This window comes from Mandrillus leucophaeus, unplaced genomic scaffold (assembly GCF_000951045.1).
Source record: "Mandrillus leucophaeus isolate KB7577 unplaced genomic scaffold, Mleu.le_1.0 Scaffold556, whole genome shotgun sequence".
Classification (NCBI taxonomy): domain Eukaryota; kingdom Metazoa; phylum Chordata; class Mammalia; order Primates; family Cercopithecidae; genus Mandrillus; species Mandrillus leucophaeus.
This window is the reverse complement of record NW_012105986.1, coordinates 153,677-167,003: the sequence shown is the minus strand read 5'-3', so window position 1 is coordinate 167,003 and position 13,327 is coordinate 153,677. Positions and strand designations below refer to the sequence as shown.

Here is a 13,327-nt window from a genome sequence, read left to right as displayed (position 1 = left end):
GTAATTTATAGATTCAATGCCATTCCCATCAAGCTACCAATGACTTTCTTCACAGAATTGGAAAAAACTACTTTCAAGTTCATGTGGAACCAAAAAAGAGCCCACATTGCCAAGACAATCCTAAGCCAAAAGAGTAAAGCTGGAGGCATCATGCTACTTGACTTCAAACTATACTGCAAGGCTACAGTAACCAAAACAACATGGTACTGTTACCAAAACAGAGATATAGACCAATGGAACAGGGCAGAGGCCTTAGAAATAACACCACACATCTACAACCATCTGATCTTTGACAAACCTGACAAAAACAAGAAATGAGGAAAGGATTCTCTATTTAATAAATGGTTCTGGGAAAACTGGCTAGCTGAAACTTATAGAAAGCTGAAACTGGATCCCTTGCTTACACCTTATGCAAAAATTAATTCAAGATGGATTAAAGACTTAAATGTTAGACCTAAAACCATAAAAACCCTAGAAGAAAACCTAGGCAATACTATTCAGAACATAGGCATGGGCAAGGACTTCATGACAAAAACAGCAAAAGCAATGATAACAAAAGCCAAAATAAACAAATGGGATGTAATTAATCTAAAGAGCTTCTGCAGAGCAAAATAAACTACCATCAGAGTGAACAGGCAACCTACAGAATGGGAGAAAAGTTTTGCAATCTACCCATCTGACAGAGGGCTAACATCCCGAAGCTACAAAGAACTCAAACAAATTTACAAGAAAAAAAACAACCCCATCAAAAAGTGGGCAAAGGATATGAACAGGTATATCTCAAAAGAAGACATTTATGTGGTCAACAGACACATGAAAAAATGCTCATCATCACTGGTCATCAGAGAAATGCAAATCAAAACCACAATGAGACACCATCTCATACCAGTTAGAATGGCCATCATTAAAAAGTCAGGAAACAACAGATGCTGGAGGGGATGTGGAGAAATAGGAATGCTTTTACATTGTTGGTGGGAGTGTTAAACTAGTTAAACCATTGTGGAAGACAGTGTGGTGATTCCTAAAGGATCTAGAACTAGAAATACCATTTAATCTAGTGATCCTATTACTGGGTATATGCCCAAAATATTATAAATCATGCTATTATAAAGACACATGCACACGTATGTTTATTGTGGCACTATTCACAATAGCAAAGACTTGGAACCAACCCGAATGTCCATCAATGATAGACTGGATTAAGAAAATGAGGCACATATACACCATGGAATACTCTGCAGCCATAAAAAAGGATGAGTTCATGTCCTTTGCAGGGACATAGATGAAACTGGAAACCATCATTGTGAGCAAACTATCACAAGGACAGAAAACCAGACACTGCGTGTTCTCACTCATAGGTGGGAATTGAACAATGAGAACACTTGGACACAGGGTGTAGAACATCACACATGGGGGCCTGTCATGGGGTCAGGGGACAGGGGGAGGGATAGCATTAGGAGATATACCTAATGCAAATGATGAGTTAATGGGTGCAGCAAACCAACATGGTACATGTATACCTATGTAACAAACCGGCATGTTGTGCACATGTACCCTAGAACTTAAAGTATAATTAAAAAAAAAAACAACAACATAAAAACAAAAAAAAGTGAGTTGTTTAATTCCACATATATGTGAATATTCTAGTCACCTACTATTATTTTCTAGTTTTGTTCCACCATGATTGGAAAAGATACTTTATATTATTTTAATTTTCTTAAATTTGTTAAGACTTGTTTGTGAACTAACTTGTGATCTCTCATGGATAATGTTCCATGTTTGTTGGTGGTTCCGTATACGTCTGTTAGGACCAATTGGTTTATAGTGTTGGTCATGTCCTCTTGCTTTATTGATCTTTCGTTTCATTTTTCTATCCATTATCAAAAGTGGGGCATTGAAATCTCCTATTATTGTGTTGCTGTCTATTTCTCCCTTCAATTTTGTAAAAGTTTGCTTTATATATATATGGATACATACATATACACATATACATATGTATATATGCATATATATGTATCCATATATGTGTATACATACATGTATTTAAACTCTGATGTTAGGTGCATATATATTTATGAATGATATATATGATATATATATAACATATTATATACTTTAAGTTATATATATATTATACTTTAAGTTCTAGGGTACATGTGCACCACGTGCTGGTTTGTTACATATGTATACATGTGCCATGTTGGTTTGCTGCACCCATTTACCTAATTTACCATATACCTAATTACCATATACCTAATTTACATTAGATATATCTCCTAATGCTATCCCTCCCCGTGCCGCCCTACCCCATGCCCATGACAGGCCCCCGTGTGTGATGTTCCCCACCCTGTGTCCAAGTGTTCTCATATATAACACATGTATAACATATATAACACATAGATATGTTATATAACACATAGATATGTTATATATATAATACTGTTATATGTATATGTATATATATTAAACGTTAAGTCCTGGTGAATTAACCATATTATCATTATATGGTACCTTTCTTTGTCTCTTGTGACAGTTTTGGAGTTAAACTCTATTTTGTCTGATATAAATATGACCACTGTCTCCCTCTTTAGGTTCCCATTTGCATAGAATTTCTATCTTTTCACTTTCAGCCTGTGTCTATCCTGAGATCTAAAATCAGTCTCTTGTAGATAGCATAGTTAGATCTTGTTTTTTTTTTTTTAAATCCATTGAGCCCATCTATGTTTTTTTGTATGGAGTTAATCCATTTACACTTAAAAAGTTACTGATAGGGAAGGACTTACTGTTGTCATTTAGTGAATTGTTTTCTATATGTCTTGTATCTTTCCTCTCCTGCTTTTCTCTCTTATAGCCTTCATTTGTGTCTCATTGATCTTTTTGTAGTGACCTGCTTTGATTCCCTTCTCCTTTCTATTTGTGTGTATTCTGTAGATATTTTCTTCGTGGGTCCTATTGCAATTATATAAAACATCTTAAAGTTATAATATTCTATTTTAGATTGATAACAGCTTAACTTCAGTTGCACACAAAAGTTGTCACCCTTTACAGCTCCACCCTCCAACTATGTTATTGATGTCAGAAATTATATCTTTATATATTGCATACCTACTTTTGTCTTTTAAATTCTATACAAGAAGTAAAAGTGGATTTATGCACCAAAATTACAATAATACAAGTTACTAATGTTTGTCTATTTATTTCCTTTACTGAAGAACTTTTTTTTTTCCTTCCTTCCCTCCCTCCCTCCCTTCCTTCTTTTTTTTTTTTTTTTTTTCTTTTTTGAGATAGGGTCTCACTCTGTTGCTCAGGCTGGAGTGCAGTGTACTGATCTCGGCTCACTGCAAGCCTCTGTATCCCGGGCTCAAACTTCATATTTTCATATGGCTTCATGTTGCTATCTAGTGTCCTTTTATTTCAACTTTAAAGACTTCCTTAGCATTTCTTGTATTGTAGGTCGAGTGGCAGTGAGCTTACTCAGTTTGTTTATCTGGGAAAGTCTTAATTTCTTCTCCACTTTTGACAGTTTTGCCTGATGTAAAATTTTTGGTTGAGAGTTTTTTTTTCTTTTAATATTTTGAGTGTATCATCCTGTTGCCTTTTAGCCGGAATGGTTTCTACTTAAAATTACTCATGATTTTATAGAATCTCCTTCATATATGATGAGTTGCCTTTCTCTTGCTACTTTCAAGATTGTCTCTTTGAAAGTCACCAGTTTGATTATAATGTGTCTAAGTATGAATTTCTTTTCGTTTATTTTAGTTTTAGCTCATTGAGCTTCTTGAATTTACATGTGCATTTCACTCCTCCGATTTTAGAAGTTTTCGGCCATTATTTTTTCAAAAAAGCTCTGTGCCCCTTTATCTCTCTCTTTTCCTTTTTAAATTCCTGTAATCCATATGTTGGCCTGTTTAATGGTGTCTCATCAGTTTCTTATGCTCTCTTCACTTTTCTTCACCCTTCTATTTTGTTGCTCCTGTTTTGATGATTTCAAGTGACCTACCTTCAAGAAAGCTGATTCTTCCGCCTTATTAATCTGATGTTAAACCGCATTAGTGAATTTTTCAGTTTAGTTATTATATTAACAGCTTTAGAATTTCTGTTTGGTTTTTTCTTATAGTTTCTGTCTTTTTCATTGTATTCATGCCTGAATTTACTGATTTCATTTAGTTGGTCTCTCTGTATTCTTTTTAGCTCATTTAATATTTTAAGATAGTTGTTTTAAATTTCTATTAGGAAGTTTAGAGATTTGTATTTCTTTAGGGTTATTTCATGGAACCATTCATTTCTTGGATTGGGCCATGTTTTCCTCTTTTCTTTGTAGGATTTGTGATCTTGAGATTTGAACATTTAGAAATACAACTATACTTCACAGTCATTATGAGTCATAGGCTTTACTAGGGGAAAACTTGCATTGATCAGCTCTGGTGGAGGTTTGGGACCTCTCAAACCTTTTCTGACAATGTGTCTTCCCTGGGCTTATGTATTTGATTTTAAGTATCTTAATTTTCTTAATTGCTTGCTCTTGTTTCTTATCCAGAGCCCACAATCTCTTGCTTGCCTTGTCTGTCTGCTGTACTGAAGAAGCTCTGTTGAAAAGACAGGCTGCAGGGCTGGCCTCTGTCTTTTAGCCTTCCAGACTATCTGCCATTTCTGTCATGGCCCCAAGTCAGGGGAGAAAAAAACCAGTTTTTCAGGCAGCCTTCAGACAAGACAGAATTTTGGATGTATGGTCCACTCTTTTGTTTCTGTCCTGAGGGAGGTTCCGGAGTGTGGGTGGTTTCCTTCCTGTTGTACTGCACTATGCCAGGTAGGGGCATATAAAATGGCTTGAACTTTTTTGCCCTTTTTGGATGAAGTCCTTTCTTGGTTATGCATTGGCCTGGGTGCTGCATCTCTCAAGTGGTTTCTAAAGTTTTCAAAGAAGAGTATTCTAGTTCTTATGTTATTGTTAACTTAGTGTCTCCATGTGTAAACTGGAGCCTGGAGCTTCCTTATCTGCCATCTTCTTGACATCTCTCCCACCTTTGTTGATGTTTAAATCTGTATGTATATTGTTAAATGTGGATAATTATATACAGCAAATATTATTGTTGAATGTAGAAGCCAGATACATTATTTTATTATCTCTAATATTAATATGCATATAATATTTAACTTTTTCTTTTACTGAGTAAATTATAGACATTTTTTCATAGTATATTTATCTCAGCTTTCCTTGATGACCCAACTAGTTCTTAATGAACATGTCAACATATTTTCATTATATGTTTCTTCTCTTTTCCTTAGAGTTCTCTATATTATTATAAATATCATAACTCATAATTTTCTTTTATTGCATAGAAAGTCCTGCTTTTCTAACTGTTCTGTTTGGTGGATAAAGGGATAACAATGTTATCCATTAATTTGTACCAGGCATGAACAGTACACTTTTTGTCAATGAATGCTAATGGTTTTGTTTCTCATTATTTATATTATTAACAGTGCATTTACACAGAGACAAGGAGGTTCAAAAGAAAATAGTCTTATTATGTGTCAGAGGGAGGAGCTGAGCTCTAATCCTGGATCTGTGCGTCAACTTTCTTATCTGTAGAAAGGATTTTTTTTTTTTCACTTAGCAAATTTTTGAGAATAAAATAAATGCATATGAAAATATTTTGAAACATAATACACTATACAAAGATTATTTTTTGTTTTCTTATCATTTTTTAATGGATATGCTACATCATGTATTTTTCTTGGATTGAAACCTATAGCGTTATCTTTGATTTTATCAAAAGTATTCTGTGATTTTCACTTTTTATCTATATTCTGAATATGTAAACCATTGGAGCACAACTATGGCTCCTTTTAATTGTAAATTAATTTTTACAATCAATTTTTACTGGCTGGGTGCAGTGGCTCATGCCTGTAATCCCAGCACTTTGGAAGGTCGAGGTGGGCAGACTGCTTGAGCCCAGGATTTCGAGACCAGCCTGGGCAACATAGCCAAACCTCATCTCTACAAAAAATACAAAAATTCTCCTGGCATGGTGACACATGCCTGTAGTACCAGCTACTCAGGAAGCTGAAGTAGGAGGATCACTGGCTCCTGGGAGGCAGAGGTTGCAGTGAGCCAAGATTGTGTCATTGCACTCCAACCTGGGTGACAGAGGGAAATCCTGTCTCAAAAAACAAACAAACAAAAAACACTGCATCTTAATTTATACTCTTGGTATAAATCAGAGTGATAGTCTAGATCTAATTATACTTTTTGATTCATTATAGACTGACACCTTTTTCCTGGAGGCTGTGCACCTTGGAGATTTGTGTAAGATTGTGATAGGCCATGATGGACTTGGCCCAGGTAAGGCTCTTCCACAGAGAGTTCACGAAGGTTTGATTTCACTCTGTTTTTGTGAAACTCTGTTCAAATCTAGAAAATACTGTGGAAAATTGGTAGAAAATGGATCTCTATGTATTGACTATGTGAAATCAAAATATTGTCTCCAAATACCGTTTAAAATTTAACTAGATGTATTTTTCTTCAAAATGACATAGGGGATAATCTACAATGGGCCTAAATGCTAGAAAGAATAATTTAAAAAAATAGAAGAGACTGGGGATTTATATGTTGTGACATATGGCGGCATTCCAGCATGCTAGTGATGGAGGCAGCAGTCATATCTCCTGGCGGTGATATTCCTTGAAGGCTACTGATTGTCCAACAGTGGCATGTTAAGGAGACTGTCATGGCAGTGACGTCTCAGCTGTTTTCAGTTGCCACTTTATTCATGCTTTTCCTCAGTCTTCTCATCAACTCTGTGAGATGACTCACATCTTCCCAATAAATTTATTTTCTGCTACTGTATAAAACAATTATAAGATAAACAAAATCCATTTAACAAAAGACAGACTACTAAAGGGCACATAACAAAACAAAAAAAGAAAAAGAAAAAAAACCCAAATGCATCAAACAAGGTGATAAACTTTCTTACTAAAATGTGTCAAATTATAATTTTCAAAGTAAGAACAAGATTGTTATACAAATACAGAATAGACAATGTGTTTAGATAATTAATGAAGGAATTAGGAGGCTGACAAAGCTGGTTGAAAGGAGGTTGCAAGAAACTAAAAAATATGTACATATAATCCATGAAAAAAATAATTATGAATAAGATTAATAAAAAATATGACCAATGTTCTATAGACAATACAAATATACTTTTGAGGTTGTCTTCTCTCTCAGACAAAATATATCTATATTTTGAACAGATGTAAGTTATTTGCATATTATTTTTTGTCAGTTGATAGCTAATTTTACAGAGTCTAGGCCTGAATCCATAGTAGATATTAAGTCAAATAATGTTACACTCCCACAGTGAGTCAAATGATTCTCAGACAAGCTTGTTGGTGTTCTACTACAATATTGAAAGGACATATGTCATCTTTTAGCCTTATTTCTGAGTTTCTGTTAATTTTTCTAAACAGAAATAAAGGCAAAAATTTTCAACCTTAAAAATCTCCGTGTCCAACTATATGCTCTATGAAAGAGACACTTGAAATAAATGACCTAGTAATATTAAAAATAAAAGTTTAGGCAATGATGTATCAGAAATATGTAAATAAAAGAAACAATCTTAGTTATAACCTTATTGTAAGATAAAGTAAAATTCAAGACAACAAGCATGAAAAGTTACAAGAAGGGTAATTTTTTGATAAAGTTTATAATTCACAACGAGATTATAAGAGTCATGAGCCTTTATTCCATTGATAATATGGCAAATAAATAAAGTAAAATACTCTTGGATAGTCAAGAAGAAATGAAAAGAAGATAGGATAGAATTTTATCATATGTCTCAGATTTTGGTAGGTTAGTTGGATACTTAAGTTACTCTCCTCAGATGTTTGTACTTTGTAGATAGGGAAACACTTTAATTTCAAAACTTCATGAAACATTTTTATAATTTGACTCAGATATTAGGCCAAAAAGAAAATCTCATTAAATTTCTCCAAACAAGCCACATTCTCTGCTACAATTTAGTAAAACAAAAATTTAATTAAAAGGGTGAAAGTAAAAAAAAAAATTAGTCATTTAAGGTGTTTCAGTCCTCTTCATGACTTTGGGCCAAAGCGAAAATCAGAACTATAAGTACAGTCTAACAGAATGTTATGATGGTGTTTTTTTCTGTCTCATTTTCTGCTGAGGTCTCAAAAGACTAGAATAAAATAATAGAAGCAAGATCTTACCATCTGTCTTACTTAGTTTGAGGCTGCTGTAACAAAATACCTTAGACTGGGCAATTTATAAAGAACACAAATTTATTCTTATACTTCTGGAGGCTGAGAAGTCTAAGATCAAAGTGCTGGCATTTGTTGTCTTGGGAGGGGCTTCTTGCTTTGTCCTCCCATGGTGGAAGGGCAAAAAGGCTTAGCTAGTTCCCTGAAGTCCTTTTATGAGGGCACTAATCCCACTCATGAGGGCCCTCATGACTTAATCACATCCTAAGGGCTCCACCTCTTAATGTTATCACATTGGATCTTAGGTTCCAATAGATGAATTTTAGGGGGACACGTGCATTTAGACCTATCCCAGCACCATCCTAAATGTAGGCACAAGGCTACATATTCAGGACTTATGAAGGAACGGACAGGCAAGTTATGGGTTCACCACTGAGTATGAAAGCTACAAGTTTTCATTGCAGTAGGTTGGCTGTTGCTTTGATACCTATACCCCAACTGCCAGTAATAGGAGGGGGTAGAAGGGGCTTTTCCGTTGTGAAGGAACCACTTGAAGAACATGTGCCATCTAGAATTTGTTACATGACCCTCACTTGAATAAAAATCTGCAGGCTTCCTCAGTTGCCTTTGGCCACAAAGCAAGGGCAGTCTGGAGAACAGTCGGAGTAGAATTGTAGGCAGATAATTGGGGAAGATAGTAAGACAAATGATTCCAGCTCCAAATACCTACTCACCAACATACATATGTAAACAATGCTGGTTAATAAGACTTCTAGATTCTTACCTCTCCCTAATCCGTGCAGGAACAGCCTAGCTTTCTTCAGGAACCCATCTTTTCTAGTTTTCTAAATCCAGTTCTGGTTCTTTCTTATGGGAAAAACATGACAAAAATGTAGACAATATATTTTTACATTAACAATTTAAAAACTAACTTATTAGCTTACAAAGTATTGTTAAAATTAATGTATCATTACCTCTAAGAGTTTTCTTTACAGCCTCCCCAGAAGCTCTTAAAACTCAGTTTAGAATTCTGGTAACATTTTATTTTTCCTTAAAGGAAACAAGTTATTCTTTTTTGGGAGATAGCATTTAAAAATGAAATTAAATAACATTTTGGAGATTTTGTTCCAGGTAAAGGAAACAGCATATGTAAGGGTATAGAATTATGCATATGAATCATCTATGGCAGTGGTTTTCAAAGTGTGGTTCCTGGGCCATCAGCATTGCTTGCGAAAATTGTTGAAGATTCAACGCTTGGGATCTTATCTAGGATGACTAGCCATCCTGGTTTGCCTGTGGCTATTCTGGTTTACCTATGGCTGTCCTGGTTTTAGCACTGAAAATCCTCCATCCTGGGAAACCCCTCTGTCCTGGGCAAACTGGGACATTTGATCACTGTAGGCTGCCTGTGCTGGGCCTACTGAATTAGAAACTGTAGAACTCAGTAGTCTGTGTTTTTGTAATCCCTCCTGGTGATTCAGATGCATGCTAAGTTTGGGAACCACTGGTCTAGGGAACTGTGAGGAGTTTAACACGACTCAATAATGAGAGTATGTGATGAGGGATGAAGCTGAAGAGTAAGCTGAAGGGTCTTGTATGCTGTGTTAAAAAGTTTTATTTGGCTGAGAACAGTGGCTTATGCCTATAATTCCAGCATGTTGCGAGGCTGAGGTGTGAGGATCACTTGAGGCCAGGAGTTCAAGACCAGCCTGGGCAACATACGAGACCCCATCTCTACAAAAATATTTAAAAATTAGCTGGGCATGGTGGCACACACCTGGAATCCCAGCTACTTGAGAGGCTGAGGCTGGAAGGTTGCTTGAGTTCAAGAGTTCAAGGCTACAGTGAACTGTGATTGCACTACTGCATTCCAGCCTGGGTAACAGAGTGAGCCTCTGTCTCTAAATATATACAAATAAAAAATAAAAGAAAAGAAATAAATTTTATCTTATAGCTGATGAGTATACACTCACCAACTCAATAATTTTAATTAGAGTAGAATATATTTTGAGCTGGATCTTTGCATAGACAAAACAACTATGACTAATTAAAATATTTTATGTGTAAGTAAAAATGATTTTAACTAACTCTAGTTTGCAAATTAATATGAAATTAAACATTTAAAAAGAAATGTCTACCTTTATGTATACCAGCTGAGTCTATGTGCTTGGACAGAATTTCTGAATGGTTACTCATTTTTAGTCTATCAAAACATATGTATTTTATGCAGACTTTGTTTAAATTTGAACTTTAAAAACTTCCTGGAAATAGAAAGTGTTGGTAACTCATCAAGTATATATTATTTGGAGCATGTTAGGTTTGGGATTATGAATGCAGTTTATGAAATTAAAAGCAGCTACAGAATTGTTCTATTTTCAATTGTTTGGAAAAGCACACTGAAATAGATATCATGAAGTATGAAGCCTTAAAATAATGCTTTGCTTTTGCTATATGTACAAGAAATACATTCCTTACAGTTTACTTCTGTTATACTTTGCTTTATTTGAAGTACTAAAGCTTTATATTGTGCAAGGCCTTTATGTATATTTGGAAGTTAGAACTTGTTTCTCAAAACTTGAAATAATATTGGACCATATTTATTCATGTTACATTTTCGTTCTTTAATTTGTGTTTAGGAAATGGCTGGTTTCTTGATGATGTTGTTATCAAGGATCCCACAACAAATTACGAATATGCGTTCTTCTGTCACAGGTTTGTAGGTGTACTTTTACATTGAAAAAATCCATTCCAAGTTTATGCATTGAGAGCTGGGTAGCTTATTTAGTTGTTCCTAGTCACTGAGGCTTTGTTGGTTAACTTCTGTGAACATTAACCTTAGAGGCTCTTTATGCTATTGAGAAAGACATTTATTATGTTTATCATCATTCCTAATGATACAAATTTAATATTTAATGGTAAATTAAGATAGATTTTTAAAAATATGACTTCTCTGTTCATATCAGAAAGAAAAATGAAAGTCTCTGACAAGAAAACATACTCCCTTTGGACTAGGTCCCAAATTCGGTTCAAAAATAATAAATGTACACAGTGTTTCACGTAGCTTTTTATACAAAGATGATAGTAGCTTACTCACTGTCAATGGACCTTGATTTTTGAGTTATTTTCCCAGCAGTGGTGATTAGTTTGCTTTGGTGATAGATTTGCTTTTTTTTTTTTTTTTTTGACATTGTCCTGCCTCTTTTCCTATGGAACCCATAATAACCATTTATGAAATAACTGATTAGAGTTTAAACTATAGTTAGTGATCAAAGGACAGAATAAATTGATCCAGTGACTATAACATCTATGATTTTGACAGTTAGCAGACCGATTGAGTTACTCACCTGTGTATTAGGCAAAAACATATTTTAGCCTCTCCAGATAGTAACTGCTTCTTCTACCTCCCTTGCAGTCTTGTAGTCATTTTAGGATTTTCTTTCCCATTCTGTACTGCTCTGCCTTTGAGAGCCAGATGGTCACGTCTTTTCCAATTCCTGCTATCTTGTATTTCTGACTTGGGAAGATAATTGCCAATGGTTAATGTAAATACTAAGTCTGAAAATAATCGATGCACTTTTCTTTTCACAGATGGCTAGATCAGGGGGAAGATGATTGTAAAATTGTCAGAGAACTGTATGCCAGGGATAACAGTATCTTCTTTGCAAGTAGGTGTCATGTATACACATTTCCTGGAAAACTATATTTTATGATGACTGGAGAAAGCATGACACTCTGAAATTAATGACCCTCTCTTTCCTTTATCTTCTCAGGGCAGAAGCTGGAACTTAAGAGAAAAGAAACAGTAAGTTTTTTGGGGGCTTTAAGATTATTTCATATAAACAATGTTCAAATGACTATTTGATGTGTTAAAACAAAACAGCCTATAGTGTCTAGTAAGTACTGTTTCTTAGCAATTTCTTCTCTTTGTTTCTTCTCATACTGGTGTTTTTGTTTGTTTTGTTTTGTTTTTCTTTTTAGTGGACTGCAGAAAGCTGGAAGTTTACAAAAGGAAATACTCTTCAGTTCTATAACAAGCTGACTGGAGGGTTTGTCCGTCTGCATCCAGATGGCACAGTTGATGCCATTGGAGAGAAGACAGACAAATATGGTAAAACCATCGTACAAAGCTTGTGGTGCTGGACAGTTCTGGGAGTTAAAGGAATGTAGATTTCTAGACACTGTTTAATTTATAGTATTGTTCTTTTTACAGATAGCTTTACACAAGTGTTAGGCCATTTAAATAATTTACTCTCTGCATTAATAAAAATGATAAATAGATGACAGGCTTTAAATCTGGACACTGTGAAAAATATGTATATTTGGCATTAATTAATTGAAGAATAAAATGTAGGCAGTTACCAAAACACCATGTTAAATAATTTGAGGGCCAGAGGAAATAACTAAAATATTATTCTAAATTTCAGACATTCATAATCTAATGAAGAAGACAAATACAACAATTCTAATAATTGTTATTTGTAGCTAGTGTCCTAATAAATGTACAAAGGAAAACAAGGCAAGGAAAAACTAGATTTGATGTTTAATATCTGCATGTCATGAAGCTATAACCATGAGAATTAACAAAAGAGTAAACTGATGATGGTAGATGTTTGACTATAAACCCAAACCTCCAACTCTTTTTGAATTTGGACCTTTATTTTTTAAACCATATTTGCCTGCTACACCTATGAATTTAACTGTACTTTACTATGCTGGAAACTGTGCCGTTCAGTCTCGAGGATGTGCTGGAGCTACTAACCTACAGCATGTCTCAAAATGTAACCTCTTCTGCCTCGTATTTGAGATCCTAGGGAACAACCAGTTTTCTCCTGTATGAAAATAAGCATCTGCCTAAAAATACTTCCTAGGAGCTTCTGTTTCCAAAATTATTCTTTAGACATTTTCCTTACCTCGGCAAAAATTAGTTCCCACTTGAGATTACTTATCCACTTACATCAGTCAAAGTGGCCCTTCATCCTATTCCCTGGGTTCTCTGCTGCCACTGTTGTTATTCTTTTTCTTTATTAGTATCTCTTATTTGCAGATATGGCCACAAAAATATCTCCCATTGTTAAATCAGAAACTGTGAAGGATCTAAATTGTACCTCAC

The 13,327-nt window shown here is 34.8% G+C and overlaps 1 protein-coding gene across 1 annotated transcript in view; it reads left to right on the top strand.

Moving 5' to 3' along the window:
* The window catches only part of LOC105552428, an 88,013-nt gene that overhangs the window by 16,366 nt on the left and 58,320 nt on the right, over positions 1 to 13,327 (top strand). The window contains 4 exon segments of the mRNA XM_011998095.1: positions 6,265 to 6,343; positions 10,854 to 10,929; positions 11,806 to 11,917; positions 11,920 to 11,965. Coding sequence (XP_011853485.1) covers positions 6,265 to 6,343; positions 10,854 to 10,929; positions 11,806 to 11,917; positions 11,920 to 11,965 — 313 coding nt within the window.